This window comes from Eptesicus fuscus, chromosome 4 (assembly GCF_027574615.1).
Source record: "Eptesicus fuscus isolate TK198812 chromosome 4, DD_ASM_mEF_20220401, whole genome shotgun sequence".
Taxonomy (NCBI): Eukaryota; Metazoa; Chordata; class Mammalia; order Chiroptera; family Vespertilionidae; genus Eptesicus; species Eptesicus fuscus.
In genome coordinates, this window is record NC_072476.1 from 49,006,226 (window position 1) to 49,031,119 (window position 24,894).

Genomic DNA, 24,894 nt, shown 5'->3' on the forward strand with positions numbered 1-24,894 from the left:
GATTATATTTGAATTATATTTCCTTTGGAAATAAGTACACCATCATAAAACAATTAAATGTCACTGTCATTATTATGTTTGGTAACCAAACATTTGTTATACCACCAATATGTCCAAACATGAGCCTTTTTAAGCTCTTTAGTTGTGAATAAAACCAATGGTTTTAATATCTTATAATATCATGCTCATTTACTGAAAATGTTTGATCCACATTAACAAGAGTCATATCTATACCCTGAAAATGAGAATTTTTTTTATTGTCGGTATTACAGTTGTCCCCCATTTTTCCCTCCTTCCCCCCCAAACCCTGCACCACCCCAGGCCTTCCCCATCCTATTGTCTGTGTCCATGGTTTATGCATATATAATCTTAGGTTAAGTTCTCCTCCCATAAACTGAGATCTGTTATTCTGTTCTATGCATCCATGCTTCAAAGTAATGAGAATAATTTCTATTTTACCTTGGAAGTAACTGTATAGGAAGCTCAGAACTCTTCCCCCAAATCCTCCCACATTTGCATTAGCTTCCTACTTCTCATCTGTCACCAAGTCACATCCAAACTCCTAGTTTTCATTATAACACTAAGCCCCAACTACTTGGGGTTACCAGCAATTATCTCAATTCTCTATATCAAAGAACAACTCTCACCACATGAAGACAAAGCACTCATGTTACCTGTCCATCGAATTAGAGGGCAGAAAATGATCTACTTTTGACTAGGAAAAAAGGAATGGAGAAAAATAAAAGCCATCTGTATGGTCATGTCAAGCTGGGAATCACTTTATGAAAGAAGTAGAAAGAATTCCACTGTTCACATGGTCCTATCCTTGAAGATTCTATCAAGATGCTCATATTCAGAATTCCCTCATTCGTAGAAATAATTCACATCATATTAAGAAAGACAACTGTGGCCCTGGCTGGTATGTTTCAGTTGGTTGAGCATAGTCCCATGTACCAAGGGGTCGTAGGTTCAATTCCTGGTCAGGGCACATGCCCCAGTGGGGGCATACAGGAGGCAGCAGATGGATGTTTCTCTCTCTCTCCCTCTCTCTCTAAAATCCAAAAAAACATATTTAAAAAATAAAAAAAAATTAAGAATAACTTTTGTATAGTATTCTGAATATATATTTGGAATTATATGTTTACAAAAATTGCAATTTCTAAATTTGAAGTCCTTTTAATACAGCCCACCTACTTTTCTAGGTTTAAAACATAATCCTTACCATATTAGCCATTGGGGGATCAAGATATGAGAACAAAGGGGCCTCTTTGAGATATATTAGATCTTCAACAATCACACTCAGTTCTGTGACTCTTAGATTCTGAAGTCAGACATATTCAAGCTCAAAACCCCAGCATGACACTTAGAATTTGAGAGGCTTTGGACAAGTTATTTTATTTCTCCAAACCTAATATCTCACTATCAGGAGACAAAATTGTTATTAGGGTTAAATAATAAAATGTTTGGAAAAATCACATAGCCCAGCCTGGGCACTAAGTAGAATCTCAATAGCAATTAATTTCTCTCCTGTCCTTTAAAAAAACCTCCTGGCACCCTCACCAGGGACCATGGTACATGAATCATATTGGATAGTGGAGTGAATGTTTTAATTAACCTAGATCACTGAATTGCCTTAAGTGCTTTTTTTTTTGTAAGAGATATATAAATCTAAATGAAAGATATTAACAAAACCACACATGATAACACAGATATCTTGAAACAACAGGACTGGGGGAGAAAGGGTAGAAGCATAGGTCCATAGAATCTTACACAATGCCAATCAAAATCCCATTGAGCCTTGGCCGAGGGGTTCAGTTAGTTGGAGCATTGTCCCGTGCACCAACGGGGGCAACCAATTGATGTTTCTCTCTCATATCTCTCTCTCTCTTTCCCTCTCTCTCTAAAAATCAATAAGCATATCCTTGGGTAAAGATTTAAAAAAAATTCCCATTGAAATCCTTTTGTTGGGAGAAAGATGAGAAAAGGAAGGGATCATTAATGAGGTAAAAAATCTGTATATAAAAAAGCCTAAGCGACCGGCCAACTGGCCAGTAGCTATGACATGCAATGACCACCACGAGGCAGACGCTCAACTCAAGAGCTGTTGAGCGACAGCAACTTTGCACAGTGTCCTCTTGCACTCCAGGATCCCTCGGAGGATGTTGGACTGCTGGTTTCGGCCTGATCCCTGCAGGCCAGATGAGGGACTCCACCTGCTGGAGGGACCCCCGCTCACTCCACAGATGCCCTTTGAGCCCAGGCACGGCCCCAGATACGGCCAGCTGGGAGGGGCAATGGGAGGTTGGCTCCAGGGCCTGTCCGGCCCATCTTGCCCAGTTCCGCCCCGGCCACCTTCTAATTAATTTCCTTTCAATGTGCAGGAATCCATGCACTGGGTCTCTAGTTCTATATATATCTATAACAGATGAGGCAAAGTAAATGATTAAATGGATACATTAAAACAATATGCCAAAATTGATTCCAGATGAATTTACAAGTTTAAAAACAAAAAAATATACAAAATTAGTAATTTGTGATACAAAAGATCTTTCTAATTATAATAGAAAAAATATAGCAAAGTAAAAGGATGGCAGATTTGATAATAAAAGCTTAAAACTTTTCCCATCTTAATAAGATTAAAGAGTAAAAAAATAAAATAAAATTAAGGAAATTTGTAAAGTGCCCTTACAAATCAATAGAAATATAAACACTGGAGTAGAAAAAAGTGAGCATTTTTCTTTTACCAAATTAAAGTTGAAAGATATATTATACTTCCATTTCCAGGAGAGATGGAGCAGCTGATGACAAACAAGAACGCTTACTTCTACTGGCCAATTAGAAAAGCCAGATAAAATACAAGTAATCATCTGCTTGAAGGCAATACAGCAGCAATTTTCAACCAGTGTGCTGCAAGAATTTTAAAACATGAAAAACTTGACTATTTAGTCAGGAGCACTGACCTCGTTTCCCTTAGATTGACAAATAAAAAAATGACAACAGTAACACAAAGTTACCTGTCTGATGAAACTAAATCAAAATTATACCTATTTTGTCAGATTGGCAAAAATATATTTTTTGGTGTGCCGCTGAGTATTAGTAATTAGTTTACATGCACCATGAGATGAAAAAAGTTGAAAATAGCTATAACAGATAATTGCTGAGGGGAAGAAAGAACTTCAGAGAAGTGAGCTGCCATGGTGGCCATTTCATCCTGGGGCGTGCCAGTTCTCAGCATGGGAGAGGCTGAGTTCCATGCAAAGCCAGTGTAAAAACTACATGAAGATCACTGTGAGGACAGAAAGACCCAAAAGAGCACTGGGTGGGGACTTAGGAGGTTTCAAGCACACATATGACTTTCTCATCAGAACATGTGCCATGTACTCGGGGCTACACAGAAGGGAGGTTTTAAATCTAAACAGAAAGCTTCTGAGATCCCTTGATCTCAGAGACAGCTTATGTGATTTCAGGGAGTAGGGCCTTCATGATATACCAGGCTATCAGATGAAAACTTAGTGGACTAGGTAAACAAGAAGTTGAGTGAATTAGCCTCAATTTAGTCCAGTCCTTTCTGAGAAAAGAGGAAAACATGAATAAAGTAAATAAAAAGATAAAGAATTTTAGGGGAAGAGATCAACCAAAGGACTTATATGCATGCATATAAGCCTAACCAGTGGTCACGGACAACAGGGGGGTGGGGGCATGCGTGGGAGGGTCTTGGGATGGGAATGGGGGGATGAGAACAAATGTGATACCTTAATCAATAAAGAAATAAAAAAATTTTACCACAAAAATTAAATACTAAAATAAAAATAAAAAATTAACTGTACGAAATTCCAAAAGGATGAATATTAGAAATTAACAATTCAGCAGATATGTTTAACAACAGTAGAATCAGCAGAAGAGAAGTTAAACTGTTAAGAGGTATACTTCCTATAGATTCTAGGTAAATAATCTGAATATTATGCAACTACTTTTTATATTTCTGGGTGTGAAACACTATCTACAAAGAGTATATATGTATTTTTTAAATAAGAAAAATATAACAAAAACGTGCAACTTTTTAAAAGTAGGATGGGTGTTGGAGATAACCAGGAAAAAAAAGTAGAAAAATACTTTAGGTACAGTGCTTACAAGAACAAATGCAGATTTTAGAAAAATGATGTTATTTATAGAACATACAGACTATCCAAAATCACTAGAATCTACATAGTGAAGTACACCTCTAAAATGCTAATATATGGAGCCAGAAGGAAAATAAATCTCATGTTATAAGATAGTTTAAGTCACTGCAAAGAGCTTAGACCTTATTATATAGGTTATGGGGAGTGAGGTTTAATATGACCATATTTTCATTTTTAATACGTATATCTAGTTGCCAGGTGGAGGATGAATTTAAGGAGTCAAGACTCAAAGTAGAAAAACCAAGCCGATAGCTACAACAGCTCAGGTAAGTAAAGTTAAGACCTAAATTACAGAGTGGAAGAAATACAAAAAGAACAAATGTGAGAAACAGGTGGAGTATCTTATCAGTAGAATTTTTTTATTCCTTGGATAAGACTGGATGGGGTAAACTAGAAAAAAAAGTCTTCTGTAAGTCCTGGTTTCCAGTTAGAGTGGGAGAGTTATGGTGGTGCCCTTAACCAAGATTGAAGGGCAGTGAAAGGAGGTTTCAATATGAAGGTGATAAATCCATGTTGAGACTTCTTGAATTTGAGGTGCTTAAGGAACATCTACATAGATTTATCCTGATGTTTCTCAATTAATTACCCACTTACCCACTGGAAATATAAACTTTAGGTTTCCAGGTATGATAGGCAGAATAATTATCCACCCAAGATGTCCACATACTAATCCCCAGAACCTATAAATATGTAACCTTACATGGCAAAAGGGACTTTTTATAAGAGGTGGTAGAAGGGGAATTGCTATACAACAAGTCTTCCTCTTGCAATAGTGCTGATATTTTGGAAAATAGTTTCCTATGTCCCAGTTATTGGACAAATTTGGTTGTTTTCCAGAGTTGAGTTTTCTACCCCAAAAGTTCCTTTCCTGGTGTTTATCCAGATTAATGCATTATAAATGATTTATGTTTTAACGAATAAGAAAATAAAATGTCACTTGGACATGACCCTGGGAACCAGCTACTTTAACCTCCTCTCTCCCAAGATATATAGCAAATGAAACCAAAGTTTCAAAAATATGAGGCTGGTTAGTGATGAGGTGGGACTAGAATGACCCCCCTGACTCTCAGTCCAGGGCTCACTTCACAGTATGTGCCTCTCCAGGCATATGACAGTGATATCTGCCCAACGCGCAATGATGTGGAAACAAAAGAGTATCATCAATGTTATCAGAATTTATAGCTGCAAATGCAATTCAATACTATAGTGTTAACCCTCAAAAGTATAACTACATATTTCAGGACTTTCCCCTAATGGGAAAAGCATTTCTAAGGTACAAGTATAACCCAAGTAGAATCAACATGTAATTTTATGACATTTATAAACAAAATAGGATTAAAAACTCTTAAGTATTTCCAGTACATAACAAAAAATAGCAAGTCAATAAAAGGATAAATATTGCTTTCCAACTACTCTAAAACTTTTGATACTAAAGCAATAAAAGAAATAGACACACAAATTGTACATAATTTGGCTGACCCCAAGAGTCTTGCCACCAATTAAGTTGCTTTCACTCTCAGATAGCTTTGCCTAAAACAAAAATACCATCTGTTTTACCTAAAACATTAAAGATGTTTTATTTTCTTGTCAATTCAGAAATCACATCTGTAGCCATTTTCTGAAAAGACAGCAAAACACATTATATTTATGGGTGACTGCATAAGGAATGATGTTCAATCAAAATGTAATTTTCATCTACTGAAAGAAAATTTCATTTCTCCAATGATAAAATGCTGTAACTTTGGAGGAACACATAGTACATAAACAGGCTGATTTTCACAAATAAAAAGACCTTCAAAGTTAATGTAGTAAAATAAGGTTGTTTTGTTGGTAAAGACAGAACTACCAAATATTCACTGTGTCAACGACTGAAATATATCTTGTGTAAGATTCTTAGGTGAAAAGAAGAGAAAACAACAACTTTTTATTGGTGCTACATCTCTTCATGCTAGTGAGGCATCATATAAAAGGCAAAAACAGAAAAACAACAAAACACAAAGCCACTTTCTACTTTCAAAACACTTGAAGACATAATATTGGTCCTGGGAAAGACATTCTACTCTACAATCCAATAAAATGACTGAAGAAGATACAAAACACTAGAGAATGCAAACATGATGTTACAAGAGATAAAGAACACGTTTCGAAGAAAAAACACACACAAGTTGTCCAACTACCTAAAATACTATGAGTATATATTAAATACATACAAAAAAAAAATCTTACACCCAGACATGTCTCAGTGTGAAAAATAGCCCAACTGCACACAGAATTTTTGCCTAAAAAAATAAAATTATCAAATAATGCTACTTTCCTATTAAGGATGAAATATGTAAGTCCAAAGGCTCTATTTAAAATTTTTCTTTTACCACAAAGTTGTGAAGTGTTATGAAGTCCAAGATGGGCTTGAAGCCCTCCCTGACTTTCTCAAGATCAGGAAACCTTAACTAAAATTATTTTCCTTGTTCCTTTTGTATTGCATGCTTTATTAATCTGCATTTAGAAGGGAAAATATCTGGTTCAGAAGAATGGAAGACTTTGAAATATGCCATATCACTTCAGTCTATGCCCTGAACTGCTCTGAGTTTTTTAGCTTTATGTTAGCAATTTCAGAAGACAGGATGGACACTGAGGAAAAGAAGAGCAAGAGGACTAAGTTTGCAAGAAACTAGAAAAAATAAACAACCAAGGAATCTCTCTCATATAATTGTCAATTACCCCCACCCCAATACAAACCACTTAAAAAAATCACTCTCAAGCCAGATACTTAATTTACTTTAACACTGTCATAGTGTATTATGTAACTCCAACTATGGGGGAAGAACCTTTGGCACTACAGCAATAATAGAATAGAATCATTCAAAATTTGCATTATCTGGCAGACACACATAAACTAATTCCAGCTCTTCACTAACACTATCTTATCTTCTTTCCAAAGTTTTTCTTAGATTCTACAAGTGACATATTTCTAGATATCTTAACTGGAAATTATTCATTCCTAGACTAAAGGTGGTAGTCCCCATGCTAACCCTGCCTTCATATTACAAGACATCAAAATATCTCATCATATTTTTCTTTCTCATCTTCAGCACTTTCCTGATTGTAGTCCTTGATGGGATAATTACAAGATGTTGTCATCAACAAGCAAATTTCATTAGACAAACTACACAACTCAATTCCCATATAATAATATGTGAACAATAAACTAGAACCTCATGGCTAGTTAAGAAAGTTTGATTTAAAGTATAAACAGCAAACTGTCAATTAAAATATAGACTTACCAGGTACTCACTGAACATACAACTACTGTGTCACTGCTTTTTAAGAAACCTTAAAACTATCATTTAAAATTCAATCTGTTCGATCACTTCCACAAATAAAATCTAAATTTAATAAAATCTAAAATAATTTTGTACCTAGGAACAAAATCACAGCAGACTAATCACAAGGGGCCTAGGAAGAAAGACTTTTATGAAATTCACATAAAATTTATAAAAAGAACCACCTGAAAGTACTAAGGAGACAAACTCCACATTATAAATCACTTAAAAGTCAATGTGTGAGATTTACTAGTACAGTAGCCTACTTTCTCCTGAAACTTCTAAATGACATTAAAAATGTATATATAACTAATATACAATTATATTACTTAAAGCTGCTGATCATAAATATTAAACTGCCTGATGCAAAAATTATAAAAGTATTATTTCAGGAGGCACAAGAATAAAATAAGAAATTTTATGCAAAGGCAAATTCTGATAATCACTCTTGAAGTAGAGTAAGAAAGCTAGAACACTCGATAGAGTCAAGGAAAGGACTCTTACAAAGAAAAAAGTCAACACTTAAAGATCTCCATGCTTAGGGAATGTGGTTCAGAAGGGTGAAGATTCAGCACTGCACAACTAGCAAACATTTCTTGAGAGACATTTTCCAATAGGCTGTTAAAAAGTATAGAAATCAGGACATACAGGAAACGTTAAAGCACTCAAGCATAAATGCTAATAATCTAACACCAGTCAGAAGAATCAAGATGGTATCTGATATAATGCATCTTCATTAGGGAACTTGATAATCATTTTAAATAATTTCATAATTCTTCCAAATCATTACTCTACAGATCTATTCTACAATATCCATCTTCAAAATCCAAGAAGTTTGAAAATAAAGATTTTACAAAAACATTTGGTGGCAAAACGGAGCTGACATGAAGCTACATTCAATTATTTATCCCATTGGATCTGACTATTCAGAAATTTAAAAGTATTTGATGAGTGAGTCCTGCCTCAGATTCTGAAGCATTATGTAATGTGTATATATGGCATTTTCCTAAAATTTAAAAAAATTGAATTAAAAAATATATCTAACCCTGAAGATTTCAGGTAAAGGGTTAAGAACTTGAATTTTGGGGCAGATTATATAGCAGAGTCTAAGTCACAGACCACTTACAGGAGACACCCTGCCTGTATGGGTTCTGAGCAAGAAAGAACCAAGAAATAAAAGGGGAACAAAGCTATGAACACATCCCAGCACAGTGCTACAAAAGTCAGGAACACAAATAGATCTGCCATTGAATGGCTGGCTGACTGAACCAAGGAATAAGTAAATGTTAACATGGTCTTAAATAGGGCACTAAGAAATAACAAACATTTAAGAATACTGTATTTTCTTAATATGAGAACATCCCAAATCCCAATAGCATATATATGCTCTTATTTTATGAGGTTTCATTTTATCTCTCTCCAATTCTTAATTTTGCAATACTCAATTATATTTTGGTTTTGAAATAAATAGAAAAATCTCTGTTTCTTTAATAATTGTAAGTGTTTCAGATTATTTTTCTACCTGATAGGAATGCTTGAGAACAAGTTTTTTAAAAATTTGTAACACCCAGTGCTAATTTATTTAACACAGAAAGTGTATAGAACATAACTCCAGTTTGAGCTGAAGCAGGCAGGGAAGAGAAGGCAATGATCAGAAAACATGGTAGATGCCCTAAGAGTAGATACTGGTAGTGGCCTACCCAATAGCCATTCTCATATTCTCATTTACTGATAGAAACCCAATTTTACTCAGGACGACAATCCTCGCTTAAAAAAAAAAGGTAACCCCCCCATCCCCGCAAAAAAAAAAAAAAAAAAAAAAAAAAAGAAAAAAGATTCTGCATGCTTGGGGTAGTCATGTGACACAGTTCTTGCCAATGAAATGTAATTAGAATTCAATAAGCAGAGTTTCCCAGAAAATTGTATCCCTAATTTAATAAAAGTCAGCAAACTCTACTGGCATAACTTTCATCCATGCTATTTCTCCTTCCTGGTTGGAACACAGGGGTAATGTGTGGAGAAGCAGGCATAATCTTGTCACAGGCAAAGGAGGGCAGAGCTGAAAGGTAAGGGGGCCAGGTCTTTCAATGACCCTGTGAAACAAATCATGAGTCCTCAACTACCTAACTTGAAACTTGTTCATAAGAAAAATTATGCTTTCTTATAAAGCCAATGAGATCTGTTATAGGTAGTCAAATGCAATTTGCAGTGAAATACTATACACACAAGTAATATTGGGTAACATAGGGAGGCCAACAAGTACCAAAGACTTAATATTGATCTTAAAAGAAGGTAACATTAAATACAAGACAATTCTGCTAAAGCAAAAATTTTCTCATAAAGATTCATCACTATAAACAAACTTTTCCTTAAAGGGCTGCTTATTTTTAAATATGTTTTACTTAACTGCCTATCAAATATTACATGTAACTTCTTTCTCATATGTTCATCTAACCATCTCAATTAGTTATCAATTCAGCAAACACCTCATACGTGCCAAACACTTCTTCCTTATTTCACTCAACTGTCCACAACTTCTTCAATTCAAACAGGTCCTCTGCATTTTCTCCACAGAAATTGAAAGCTATATTTCATTAAAACTTAAGCTAAAAACCTCAGTATTTACCAATCCTACAATGCTTTTATTACAAAAAGAAATGCTAATTTGACATCTTTTAAAAACTTTATGTAGAATTTTGTGAACACAGAATATTTGACTAATCCATTGATGGTTATTGTTGACCAAAATGTAAAGTCTTTTAAAATATCTGTTCACATGATAAAGCTGAGAGATATATCTTCCAGGGCATTGCCCAGTTTGAATGCTCCTGGCCCATATTACTAGACCACTTTCCTGAAAGACTGCTCCATGTGTGATGTTAGAATGATTAACAAGACCCAGATCATGACTTCATTGGGTTAATAGGACATCTATTCAAAGGAACATTATACATGTAGTAAGTGGGAAAACGTAAGTCCTGTGGGAGCTTGTAAAAGTGACACCTAGCCCTGACTCAAAGAATTTAGGGGAAGGTACCACAGAATGTAACATCTAAATTGAGTCCTAAAAGATAACCAGGAATCAATTAGACAAATGGGGGTGGGGGGGGGGGCGGGTGATGGTGGTAGTTTTTTTTTTTTTTTTCCAAGCAGCAGAGGTCTCTAAGTAAGAGAGAACTTGGCATGTCATGGAATTGATAGGTGAGGAGTGAAGCACACAGTACAGGCTGGGGTGAAATGAAAGATGCTGCTAGAGAAACCAAAATGCAGACACATAAGCCAAGTTAGCATCTAGGAGTTTACCCACAGACCAAGGGAGAATAAATGGGTTTTGAGCTAAGGAGTTATTTATTTTGTTGAGTGCCTAACTGCTAAATTCCATAGTATTAAGTTCATATAAATAACCTTATTTAATTTTCTCAACAAATGCATGAGGCAGAGACACCTGTGACAAGATTGTTGCCATCACAGAAGTAGAGTAGTAGCAACTGAAGGTTAGAAGTAGACAGAATTGAGATAAAAGTCAATGTAAGAAATAGAATGAAAAGACCTGGAGTTTGTTTAGATACAAGTTGAAAGAAAGTGACAAAGATGATCAGGGTAAATTCTATAATTTATTGTCAAAATGAATACACTTTTGAGAGTGAGTGGGGACACTAGTGACAAACTGGAACATATGATCACTATAAAATCAAGGCCCAGGTTTCTGGCCTGGTAAGCTGGCTGACAATACTAAAGTTTTATTAAAGAGCTTGGGACCACAGAATAGGTTTGAGTGGAGAAGAGGAGTTCAGTTGGAAACACATTGAGGAGATATGCGTGGGTCATCTAAACGGAGCCATGCAACTGGCCTATGGGTATGTGGGTCTGGAACTCTGGATACTTTCCTCAGAAATCCATATTGGGGGAGTCAACAGTACCTTGACAATAAATAAAGGCAATCGAGTAGGAAATAACACTCTCACCAGGAGCATTTATCTTTTAAATCTTACTGAGGCAAACAATTATTTATTTAAGATCTATAGGCTCCTGCCTCTCTACCTCTTTCAAATGATAACATTACCTGAAGCTACAGATCTATATTACTGTGAGTAAACTACCTTTATATTATAAAAGTTCTACCCAAACTAGATGGGCATTTCTCCTTTCAGTTTGGTGTTACAACAATTATTTGGATTTTGCAATATCTATTTCTAATGTCTTCTCAATTTTGATTCATGTAGCCGTGAGCTGAGGTTAAACTTTATCAAGACAATTTTTAAAAAGAAGGGTGCCTTCCGTGTGTTTTATAAGGATTTCCATATTTTCAAATGTCTTTTTGTTGCCTTCACATATGAAACATAACTGAGTATAAAATGATTTCAATACTCCATATTGTTCTCATCACAGAAAAGAAACCTAAGTCAGTCTAGCTTTTGTTCCATATTATATAATATTTGTCTTAATGCCTGGGTATTTGGCAATATGTCCTTTTCTTTTTAATTTAATTGAGTTACCAATATGTACTATGGAAGACTCTCTTTTCATTTATACTACCCAGAAATAAGCGCTTTTCATCTATAAAGAGAGACCTTCTCAGCTCAGAAACTTTTTATCAATTATATCTTTGATCATTGCCTCTGCTCCATATTTTTTTCCCTAAAGAAAATCTATAATTCTTTTAACAAACGTATGTTCCCCAGAACAATAAGAGGGGGCTTGGGGGGAATGAAAAAGGTGAAAGAGATTAAAAAGTACAAGTTGACAGTTATAAAAAAAGTCACAAGGATGTAAAGTACAATGTAGGGATTACTGTCAATAATATTGTAATAACTATGTATGGTGTCAGATGGATACTAGACATTGAGGTGATGACTTTGAAAGGAATTTTAGGGATAAAATAGGGACGTTTAGGGAGTCTGAGGAATAAAGAGGGCCCATGGGAGAGGAATGCATAGGTGAGGGCTTGGAGCCGCCAGAAGACATACATTCACAGAGAATAGAAAGGTGCCACAGGATAAGGGGAGAGGAAGACATAATTTCACAGAGGATAAAGAAAAATCAGCGTATGGGGAAAAAGGAAACATACTTTCACAAAGGATAGAGAAATGTCAACAGATGCTGGAAAGAGGGAAACATATGTTCTCAGGAGATAAAGGAATGTTGCAAGATAAGGGGGAGAAAGAGAGGGGAACACCACGTGGGTTTTGGACTTTGAAGATGATACTCTGCAAAAGAGTGACCAATTAGAAAAGCACAAGGTCATAAAATAGAGAAGGGGTCCAATTACAAGAGAGCATTAAGTTGCAAATCAAAACGACAATGAGATACCATCTCACACCTGTCAGAATGGCTATCATCATATATGAGGGGCTTTTTTCTTCAACAAATCAACAAACGACAAGTGCTGGCTAGGATGCGGAGAAAAAGGAACCCTCTTGCACTGCTGGCGGAAATGCAGACTAGTGCAGCCACTGTGGAGAACAGTATGGAGTTTCCTCAAAAAACGAAAAATGAAACTCCCATTTGACCCAGTGATCCCAATTCTAGGAATATATCCCAAGAAACTAGAAACACCAATTAGAAATGATATATGCACCCCTATGTTCATAGCAGCACAATTTACCATAGCTAAGATTTGGAAACAGCCTAAGTGCCCATCAGCAGATGAGTGGATTAAAAAACTGTGGTACATCTACACAGTGGAATACTACGCTGAGGTAAAAAAGGAGTTCTTACCATTTGCAACAGCATGGATTGAACTGGAGAGCATTATGCTAAGTGAAATAAGCCAGGCAGAGAAAGATAAATATCACATGATCTCACTCATTTATGGAATATAATGAACAACATAAACTGATGAACAAAAACAGATCCAGAGACAGATAAACATCAATCAGACCATCAAACCTCAGAGGAAAAGTAGGGGAGGGTGGGGGTAAGGGGGAGAGATCAATCAAAGGACTTGTATGCATGCATATAAGCCTAACCAATGGACACAGACAACAGGGGGGGGGTGAGGGCATGAGTGGGGGTAATGGGAGGGTAATGGGGGGATAAGGATACATATGTAACACCTTAATCAATAAAGAAATTAAAAAAGAGAGATAGAAAAAGAACTATAGCCTTTATAAACCTTAGAAAAAGGGGGCTTAGTGGGTTACCCCCTTGGGAATCCCTCCCTACGTGGGAGTCTATATTTGCTTCCAATAAATTTCCACCCTTTTACTAACAAGTCCTTTTAGTCCACGAATTTTATTCTTCAAACTTTGTGAGGCAAGAACCGGCAAGGGGGAGATCCGCTCTCCACACCCCATGTTTAAACTTCACAAGGTAGTTACTGTCTAATCACTATGTTGTATACCTCAAACTAATATAATATTGTATATCAACTGCAATTGCGATTTTTTAAAATATCTGTAGTTCTTTTGTTGAAATACTGTCCTCTCTACCTATAATTGTCTTTCTCATTACCATTCATCTTCCTTTTCTCTGCATTCTTAAAAAGTATCTCAAGAGTTTTAATTTTTTAAATTCATGTCAGTGATACACTCTTTCACAATGTCCGCTTTACTCTTCAGAATCACTAATGATGTTCTGTTCTAGCCTCCCAATGATCTTTTCTACAGCACTCCTCCCATTTTTCATATCTTCTCCTTTCATTTCAGCCTTTTGCTGTTTCATATATTGCTTAGAGATCACGACTTAACCATTTTGAGAATTCCAAAGAGGTTTCATTAAAAAATTTTTTCTGGTCTCTGTAATAAATCATTTTTATGGGGTAAGTTGTTCTTCTAGTCTTCACGCTATTCCCATTTTTGTCATTTTGTAGAGCTTTGTCATAGGTTTCCGATGGTAACTTTTCCATTTATTTACTCTCATAGAAGTAACATCCACACCATGAATGTTAAAGTTACCCTTGATCTTCATGTTGATATTGGCTCAAGTCTCTCTCTTGTCTTGAGTTAGTTAATTTGACAAATATTTGTTATGCCAGATATTTGCCAGGGGATTCAAAAGCAAACAAGTTCTCTGACCTCACAAAGCTAATTTTTAGTAAGGGTAATGGACAACAAAAAATAAATAAAATAAGCAGATTTTTAATAATGCCTGAGGATGTAAAGAAGATGCAGAAATGGATTAAAGTGTGAGTAAGTAATATATTCAATGCATAGTTGCAACCTGACTGCAAGTTACCAAAAGGCTACGCTCTAAGGTGGCTGTGCTGTAATATTCAGTCTTCTATTCAGCCCTGGTGCCCTACAGATATGAGGGGCTTTTTTCTTTAACAAAGAATAGCATGTTATTCTTCTGGCCCATGCTACCGTCAATAATAATTTCCTTGAATGGAAACTTCCTAAGATCAATTGCAAATTTTCTGTAATACTTTGATTCCATTTATCCTACCTAATAAAATGGTAATATGCAAATTACCATCATTCCGCTACACCCACGATTGGGCCAGCGGGTGGCGCAGGGGGTGGGACTCAGGGTGGCCGGGGTAGCTGATTGGGCCAGCGGGACGCTGAGCTCAGCATCTGTGCCATGGCTGTGCTGCGGCACAGAAGGGGCCTCTGGGGCAGCGAGCTCACGTCCCGCCAAGTACCATCAAAAGCAGGGGAGCTGGGTGCCTGTCTGCTTTGGCACCAGGCCTTTCAGAAGCCTCCACCGAACCGGAGGCTTCTGAAAGGCCTGGTGCACCAGCGGACAGGCACCCAGCTCCCCCGTGATCAAAAGCAAAAGCGTGTAGGGGACCCTACACGTGCATGATTCAATCATGCACTGGGCCTCTAGTGTTTTAATAACTTTAATGAAGTATATCTAGTTAAAATCATAAATTACTCTGTACAGTTATTCCTTTATCCTATAATTTGTAAGAAGTGATATTAAATTTCTCAATTTAAATAGTAAAAAGTTACATTACAAAAATAAATTGTGTATCTGGGTATACTGAAGTATACTGGGTATATTGTGTATCTGGGTAAATTGAAGTTTACCAAAAATAAATTAAGGATTTACAGAAGTTCAAGTTCAATGACTGATGGATATGTGGTCATTAAAAACAGATGACTTTTTTGAATAATTGCCAATAAAAACATAAAGCATCTCTTTGTAAATCAGAGGCAGCCACCAATTAAATGCACCATTTTTAGGTCAACCAATTAAGTTTCTTTCTTCATTTAAGATAAATAGGGATTCATCAAAATAAAAGTAAACAAAAAGTTAATCAAGAAAGAACATACTGTGAAAATAATCAATGTTACAAAGATAAGGTAATTTTTATCACAGCTATATATTTACCATCTCATGCCAAATATGTGTTAACTATTAGCAATGAACATGACACAGTCATAAGAGAAAATCCATTCTTCAGAAAATATTTTAAAATTATTAAAATGATTAAATGAAATACTACCTGCCGACTAGAAAACAGCATCATAAAAACCAAGAGTCAAGCCAGAAAAGTAGTAAAAGTATATGAGAAATGTATTTTACCTTGGCTCAGCACTCAGCTTTATTATATTTTTTTGTGGCAGGGAACCTTGTGATTTTTGTTTCAAATCCTATAAAAATGAACAAAAATTTTTATTTTACTTTTAAAATAAGTTTTGAAATTATCTATGCAATATTACCTTGCAAAAATCTTTAAAAAGGCAAAATAAGAAAAAAATCTTCTTTGCAGCTACATAATGCCCAACAAAGTTAAAAATAAAAAAGTCTTGTATGTATGTGAATGTATTTAGACATCTAGTGCAGTGTATATTACTTGGGACTAGAGTCCATATGGGTAGCTCCAATTAGGAACAAAATAAATCTAGTTCTAGAGATAATTTTGAAAAAAGTTTTACTACTTTACTTTTGTATCATTATGTGTCACATTAAAAAATGTATGTCCGTTTATTGCAATTTTTAACTTTAGTATGAAAATGCATAATCATGATCTGATTATAAGCATCAGTATATGAAAATATCTGATTCCACAAGTGTAAATTTAAATTACATATAAAATGTGAAAGTCTATCATTCACAAGATTCTAATGACACATAAATTATAATTTTAAAATATCTGAGTGCCCAAGTGGAAGTGTAAAGAGGGTTACAATCAAACATTTCTTCAACTGTTCTTCCTTTCAATGTATGCTGTTTTATTAGCTCCTCTGATCCTAATAACAACACTAGACAAGGTAGGTATTATCATCCCACTTTACGTTAAATGAATGAGGGCTCAAAGATGTTATAACTTTTTCAAGTCCCATGCAATCAGGTGCAAAAGTTGAGGCTAACAGCTAGTCTCCTAAATCCTCAATCACTGCTCTACTGTTACACATCCCAGCACTGACCATAGCCCTCAAGGACTCATCCTGAAACCAGAAGACAAGTTAGGAGTATTCAAATTGAAGTTTACCAAAAATAAATTAAGGATTTACAGAAGTTCAAATATCAAGGGGATTCTAATTAATGCCCAGCAAAATAGCTATTTATAATGTCTAGTTACCTTACAATATCATCTTAATAGTGTTCTAAAAGAGTGTATGTTTCACATTCCTTGAAATAAGTTATTTTATTTTTCACACTTAAATTTAGTCAGAACAAAATACACACCATAAATCAAACACAGGCACACTTATAGGAAAGAACACACAAGTAATTTATATAAAGTAATGCAAATTATTTCAAATAATGTACAAAAAAGAATTATTTTTCAATGTCTTTTCACTAAGCTTCTCACCCCCTTTTTCCAATCAAAAAACAAAAGAATCACATTTTTATAATGGATATAAGAGATATCAACTAACCATGTCTAGGAGGGTATCAAAAGAGTATGATTCATACGAGTGTTTGTCCTTCAAAAGAAGTAGTAGTGTAGAAGATCCAATTATTTTCTTCAAATTCATTAATGAATGAAAGAGTCTGTGAATCAAAAATTTTATTCGTTTGAGAAATAACTTAAAAATCAGTATACAATATTTTCAATTTCTTTCATATTGGTTGAAGCATCATTACCTCATTCCTATAGTCACAAAGAGAAACCTAGAAAGAACCTTTTTTTTTGTAATATATTTTTATTGATTTCAGAGAGGAAGGAAGAGGGAGAGAGAGATAGAAACATCAATGATGAGAGAGAATCATTGACTGGCTGCCTCCTGCATGCACCCCACTGGGGATCAAGCCCGCAACCCAGGCATGTGCCCTTGACCGGAATTGAACCTGGGACCTTTTAGTCCACAGGCAGACGCTATATCCACCGAACCAAACCTGCTAGGCTAGAAAGAACCTTTTTGGTATGCTCCCAATTAAGTATTTAGAAGAAGTAAAAAGGTTAATCAAAAGATAACACTGACAAGAACTCACTTGAAATAGAAAACTTTCTGGACATACCTGAAACACATAAATGTATTCAAAAAATTAAGAATAGAGTTATCATATGACCCAGCAATCCCTCTCTGGGCATCTACTAAAAAAACTCGAAAACGTTATTCGTAATGATATATGCACCCCTATCTGTGGCATTATTCATAGTGGCCAAGACATAGAAACATGCAGTCTTCTAATGAAATGAGTACTGAAGACTAGCACAATTCTCCAAACACTTTCTCAAGATATAAATAGCTTTGTATAAAACAAAAGAAAATTAAACAGTAAATGAGTTTGGAAAACATTGGATACAACAAAATTTTAAATATTTCAACATTTAAAATCAATGTGGGATTTCTCAGAGCCTCCAACTTCCTAACATGCCCTTATCCTATTATTATAGAACAGTTTATGCAATATCACTTAGAAATTACCATTTTCTAGTCTAATGTTATCATTGCTGCTGTTTCATAGAGATGTCATCTTGTTTGTAATACCAAGTTTGATGTATATGTTAGGACCCTCACACTTAGCCCTTTGCTCATTTTTTTCTCCTACCTCCTTTAATCACAACTTGGCAAATTCTAAATCTTTCTGTAACTGACCTCATTACCATTTCTTCTTCTCTTCCATATAGCCCCTTTATCCACTTTTAAGCTGAACATCTATTACAAACACTGTCCCAGTCTAATTCATTTTTATGCCATGTTTAGAATTAACCTCCAAAAATATGTCATAATGTATCTTTCTCTCCAGTTTATAATTACACTAGAGGCCTGGTGCACGAGATTCATGTACTGGGGGGCGGGGGGGCTCAGCCTGTCATGCGCCCTCTTGCAGTTCGGGACTCCTTAGGGGATGTCCAACTGCCAGGGGAATTGGGCCTAAGCCAGCAGTCAGACATCCCTCTCACAGTCAGGGGCTCTTGCAGTCCGAGACCCCTCACTCCTTACCACCCATCTGCAGTGGAGGTGGGAGAGGCTCCTGCCACCCCCACTGTGCTCATCAGCTGTGAGCCTGACTTCTGGCTGAGCCACACTCCCCCTATGGGAGTGCACTACGCTCCCCCCCCCCCCCCCCGTGGGAGCGCACTGACCACCAGGGGGCAGCTCCTGTGTTGAGCGTCTGCCTCCTAGTGGTCATCAGTGCGCATCATAGCGACTGGTAGTTCCAATGTTTGGTCGATTTGCATATTAGCCTTTCATTATATAGGATGAACATTCAATCTGCTGTTGAGAGCATGACTCTTTTAAAGTCACCATGAGATGGCAGAAGAGAAAGCTAGAAGAAGCTGTCATACCTGAACAGGGGACTTGCAGACTTCTTACATAAGCATAAAAATAAGTAGGATCAGGTTTATTCTGTTCTGAGTTGCTATTACTAGTAGCCAAATGCCATCCCTAACTCATACACTTTTTTCATAGGGACATATCTGCTAACATTTGAATAAAAATTAGTCAACAGTCCAAAAATAAGAGGACACCCAATGCTGCCTCTTTGTTTATAATTCTCATACTTGTGTTTTGAAATTTCCAAATGAAAATGTCTGTGATAATGACTTGATAATTGTTTATGATGTTTCAGTGAAGTGTGAACTGCTCACAAAGCAAATTCACAAATGTCAATTACAATCTGAGAATTAGTGTGTGCTTTTCTCTAAGATGCAATTTGTACAGGGATGTTTTTATAAGCTAAAAGTAATACCAAACACTTGGAAGATATAATGACAGGTATCTGGAAAGTTGATGAGACAGAAAATATCCTGTAGCAAAAATTCAATAACCTGTACCTAAATCTCTTTCAACATGGCAGCCAGAGAGCAAGGAGGCAGTGCAGGAGAATGACTTCTCTTTTTCCTCTTAGAAACTTGGGTCTGCTTCTAAGCGGCCTCATGTTTAAACTCTCAATAAACCAAGAAGACAAGTGAAAAGAAAAAAATTGAAGCTCTGACCTTACTTTCAAAAACCCTTGAAGCCAAAAAAAAGAAAGAAAGAAAGAAAGAAAGAAAGAAAGAAAGAAAGAAAGAAAGAAAGAAAGAAAGAAAGAAAGAAAGAAAGAAAGAAAGAAAGGAAGAAAGAAAGAAAGAAAGAAAAAGTTGCTTCTTGTGGGAAAAATACCAGCATCATTATCATCCAGTGAGTGTTTTCCACTTTAAATTCATCTTAAACCTCAAGAGATGGATTCCAAATACATATGCCACAAGAAAATTGAGAAGATATTCAAGATACTACCTTGAATATATATTTTAAGGATTCAAATCAACTAATAAAACCTCAAGGATATTTCCCCCCAAATTTCTAGAAAGGCAGTCAAAATATTGTTAACAAAACTTCATTAACATTTATTTCAATTGGTAACATTAGTTGTGGATCAATTGTTTATGTAAAACAGAGATTCACTTTTTAAATCTATATTGTAAGAAAATCAGAGCATATTTTTAATAATTTTAAAATATTATCACAGCATACCACTGTTGATAGAAAAAAAAATCTGGAAGAAATAATCTGAACTATAGTGAAGCAACCACCAACACTCCTTCCTGTAAGAATCTCCTCTGCACTGATCCTAATGAATGGTAGCTCACACTCCAGCATGGTGATGGAAATCTCATTATTACAAAAGATAAGCCATTCCATTATTTGAAAGCACTGTTTACAAAAACCTGCTTTTCTAAGCTAAAGCCTGTACTCACTGTTTCTAATTCTGCACAATATAAAAATAACTGAGGTTCTCTCCCCTCACTCATCTAACAGCTTTATGATGTTAAATGCTGCAAAATGTTGAGGATGACTTTGATATTAATACCCAGGCCTTCTTTTCTCATCCCAATTCCTTATATAATCCATATTTGACTAGGTTTCTAGGTTCTTCTACTTGCTGGCTATGCTTCTAGGCTTCCTCTTGTCAATATCCCTCTAGAAATATAAGATATCCAAGAACAGGATACAAAATAGGATGAAATTAAATTTTTATACAATGAAGTGAAACTCTTTATCTCCCTGAGTTATAACCATGATTTAGATACCAAATCCTTAGTTATGAAGGTACTCCAAGTACCATACCATACTTGGGAGGAATCAGGATCCATTTTACAATGTTTTACTACTCCATTTGTAGAAATGCACTGCAAAAAACATTGAGAAAACTAGTATGCTGTGAACAGATTTCTTGAAAAAATGCTTTGAAAATTGGTGTTGCTTTTTTACAGAAATATTACAAGGGATATACATTAAAAACTTCATCAAGCCCTAGTTGGTTTGGCTCAGTGGATAGAGTGTCGGCCTGTGGACTTAAGGGTCCCGGCCAAGGGCATATGCCTGGGTTGTGGGCTCGATCCCCAATAGGGGACATACAGGAGGCAGCCAGTCAATGATTCTCTCTCATCATTGATGTTTCTATCTCTCTCTCTCCTTTCCTCTCTGAAATAATATATATATATATATATATATATATATATATATATTTGAAACAAACAAAGAAACTTCATTAATAGATATAAGCTTATGACCCCAAATTTTAAAAATTTTGTTTTATGCTCACTTTTCAATAATTATATTACCTGGTACCATAATCCACAACCACCCAATCTTTTGCAGTTCCTGTGATAGCATCATGATGTTGAAACAGTCCCAAGTTCCTTCTGGCTTCTGTAAGCGCCGTATAAGAGGATGATGAAAGAAATGCACTGATCTTGTATTTCTGAGCTTGTTTTAGGGCGAAATAGTAAAGAATTTCAGCAGCCCTAAATGCATAAAATAGTCATTAATTTTTATTTCAAAACAATCGTTTTAGTTTGCTATCTAAAATATGTTGCATTGACACATTTTCAAATGTGACTTGAAAATCCACAATTTCAGTACAAACAATTTATAAGAAAGATATTGATAATAAAGATTTCTATTATATCACCAAGGTATCTATCTAATAAATCTATATCCTCAATCATCAAAAAACATCATTTCCCTGTGGATACAAATGGCTCTCATTCTAGATGGGTCTGGAAAAAAGCCAGTACACACTGGCAGCAAGACAGGCTTATTTATGAATAACATCGGGAAAAAGTATCTCAGCTCAGCAGTAAGAATGTGATGGTTTTTTCCTTTCTTCTCTCCAAGAGCAGTGAAGACATATGCCATGAACTTCATCACCAAAAAGCCATTTTCTCTCACGAATGTACATTAAGAGGAGAGGTGGTGGGAAAACGCATATTACAGGAATGGAAGACGAACAGTAAAGGAGAAGCAGAAAATGATGGCTTGATAGTTCAGTGACAAGAGCTACTCTAAATGTTGAATAATAACATGCAATTACAGAGAATTAACAATAAAAACTGAGAGATGATAAACATACTCTGGTTTTTCTTGTTTATTTTAAAGAATAAAACACTTTAGCTCTAAGAATAGCTTTTGAGCAAGAATATGGGAGCTTATAATTTTCACCTTTTTTTATTTTTCATCAGAGGATATGATTCAAGATAGGTTTAAAAGTTCTTTAAAAAGAGCCATGGCTTGATGGAGTAAAAAATATAAGAAGGTTCTCTAAACAAAACATGTTAAGGATGAGGGAAAGAAAATCAAGGTGGCTTGCAAATGTATTAAGATACCAGGAAAAGGGAGATTTTCAGTGCTTTCTGAAAAAATAAATTTCTTTAAATTGTTGAAATAATGAAAAGATACTAAATAATCTCTACTTTTAAATTCTAACCCTTCTGAAATTTATAGCATAAGAATCACTAAATTTGTATTAATAATTTGTGTGTGTGTGTGTATATATATATATATATATATATATATCCCTAAATGTAAGAAAGTGGACTTTAAGAATATTTATTCTTTATACTTTACTATTTTATTCAAATTTTAATTTGTAAACATTGTGTGTTTACAAATGAGCATTAGAATGAAATATTATTATGAGATAATGAACTTATTTTCAAATAAATTAAATTATGAAATTCACAATTATATTTTGTTGTTCATTTTAAAGCAGAATTTTCAAATTATATTACCCATAGTTACTACTTCACCTTAAATATGTTCAATAAATTAAGATTGACCCAACATTCATAACTCTTTGTCACTAAAAAACACTTGACACTTAAAAATCATTCATAATCGGGCTCGGTTTTTGTCACAGATAGTTCAGAATATCATAACAGAGAACTAAGAGTCTATTCAGTAAAATGCATAAATCTCTATGAAATATACTGTTTTATTACAAATACAGAAATAATGTATTCATCTGGCACACTTGTGAATATCCAGTCAAAAAAGGTTAAGAGTAGCACAACAGTAAAGTAATAAAAACACATTATCATACCAAAGTACAACTCTTTAAGAAATTCATGTTTTTTATATAAAAGCTTCCTAAAATGTATTGTTCCCACTAGTATATAAAGAGCATAAATATGATATAGCTTTTTATTTTTAATACTGAAATTCATCATGAAAATTAATCAATTCATGATTTGAACCGAAATGAAAATGAACTCATCATGAAAATTAATTACTCTCCTGGGCTACACATACATATGAATCCCTGGGATAATTTATTTTTTATCAAAAACAAGACTCAGTTAAAATTGTCCTTCTCCAATGTGATAGCCACTGGCTACATGTAGTATTGCATTTGAATTTATTAAAATTAAATAAAATTAAGATTTCAGTTCCTCAGTCACACTGGTCACATTTCAAGCCCTTGACAGTGTGGCTACCACACTAAACAGTACAGAGACAGTATTTCTATCACTGCAGAATGTTCTATTGGACAGTAACTAAAAGTTCTACTGGACAAGGCTGGTATAGAGTATTTGCATGTTTTCTACTGACATTTGTCTTCTCCTTGTCAGTTTATTTTTCACTCTGCCTCCATTAGTTCTCATCTCTTACAAGTTTTGTTCTTCTAAGCAGAAAAGTACCTATAGAAATGAGTTTTAAATAAAATAAGAACTGAGATGAAGCCTCTAAAGTTCTCCTACCAACAAAATACATTCATTTTAGAGTATGTATTTTGAGGCCCACATTTTGGCTATTGAAAGGCCCTATTTGCTCCTTTTGATTCACGCCTGTTTCCAATAATTTAGCCAGATTACTGACCTGTAGACAAACATGACAATGTCACTGAGTATTATCATCGTGTGCCAATACAGGCAATTAATTAGAAAAATATAAAACACATAATACAACTTCCAGAAAAAATAATTACATAAACTGCTTTTCCTTCCAGAACAAAAACTCATGTAATAATTTGATTACGCTTTGGAGATATATCTCTGATTTCATTAAAACTTCACAATTACATTAAATACATCCTGACACTCCATAAACATTTGATATTACACAAAATTCTACAGAAGGCTATGATAACATAAAAGAAGTGAGTAACTAAATGCATCTATCTAAAGGTATATGTACCTTAAGTGGGATTCCAATATTCTATCCATTCGTTTGTAAAAAGGTCTGGATGTAAAGTAGCCACTCCAGTAATGATCATCTCGGTCAGCATAAGTGAAAAAATCTCCACTTAGAACAGGGAATAGTGACTGGCTATTCGTTCTACTAGTTGCATCTTCTTTATCCAGGGCATCAAAGTAATCTGATAAAGTTCCAAACTGTATCTAGTAAAAATAAATTATACTTCAATTATTCACAGTTACATTAAAATTACTATTGCACTAAAATGAAAAGTTTCTAATAAATATTTAAGGTAAGCTTCCAAGTAAAGATACGTAGTCTGAGAGGAAGGTGGGGGTGGGGGTGGATGGGTGGGAGAGATTAACCTGGAAATTTATATTCATATATGCATAGCTCATTGACAGTAGTGTGATGAAGACCTGGGAAGGGATGGTACAGGGTGAAAGAGGTAAAGGGTGAAAAAGGAGGATATCTGTAATACTTAAAACAATAAAAATAAATTTTAAAAAATGTAGCTCAGACTTTACAAAACTCAAAAGCAGGGGAGAAATACTCATGACTCTCTCTTTTACTGGAATCAAGTCCCAAATTAAACTAGGAGAAAACTTGTACAACTAACCATTTAGAAGAAAAGCTATTTAGGTC

At 35.0% G+C, this 24,894-nt stretch overlaps 1 protein-coding gene across 1 annotated transcript in view; it reads right to left on the reverse strand.

Annotated features, from left to right (window-relative positions):
• The window catches only part of MAN2A1 (mannosidase alpha class 2A member 1), a 155,701-nt gene that overhangs the window by 50,489 nt on the left and 80,318 nt on the right, over positions 1–24,894 (reverse strand). Inside the window, exons 9-12 of the mRNA XM_054715013.1 lie at positions 24,250–24,452; positions 21,396–21,578; positions 17,278–17,392; positions 15,977–16,044 (exon numbers count right to left, since the gene is read on the reverse strand). Of these exons, the coding sequence (XP_054570988.1) occupies positions 15,977–16,044; positions 17,278–17,392; positions 21,396–21,578; positions 24,250–24,452 (569 nt within the window). The remainder of the gene's footprint in view (positions 1–15,976; positions 16,045–17,277; positions 17,393–21,395; positions 21,579–24,249; positions 24,453–24,894) is intronic.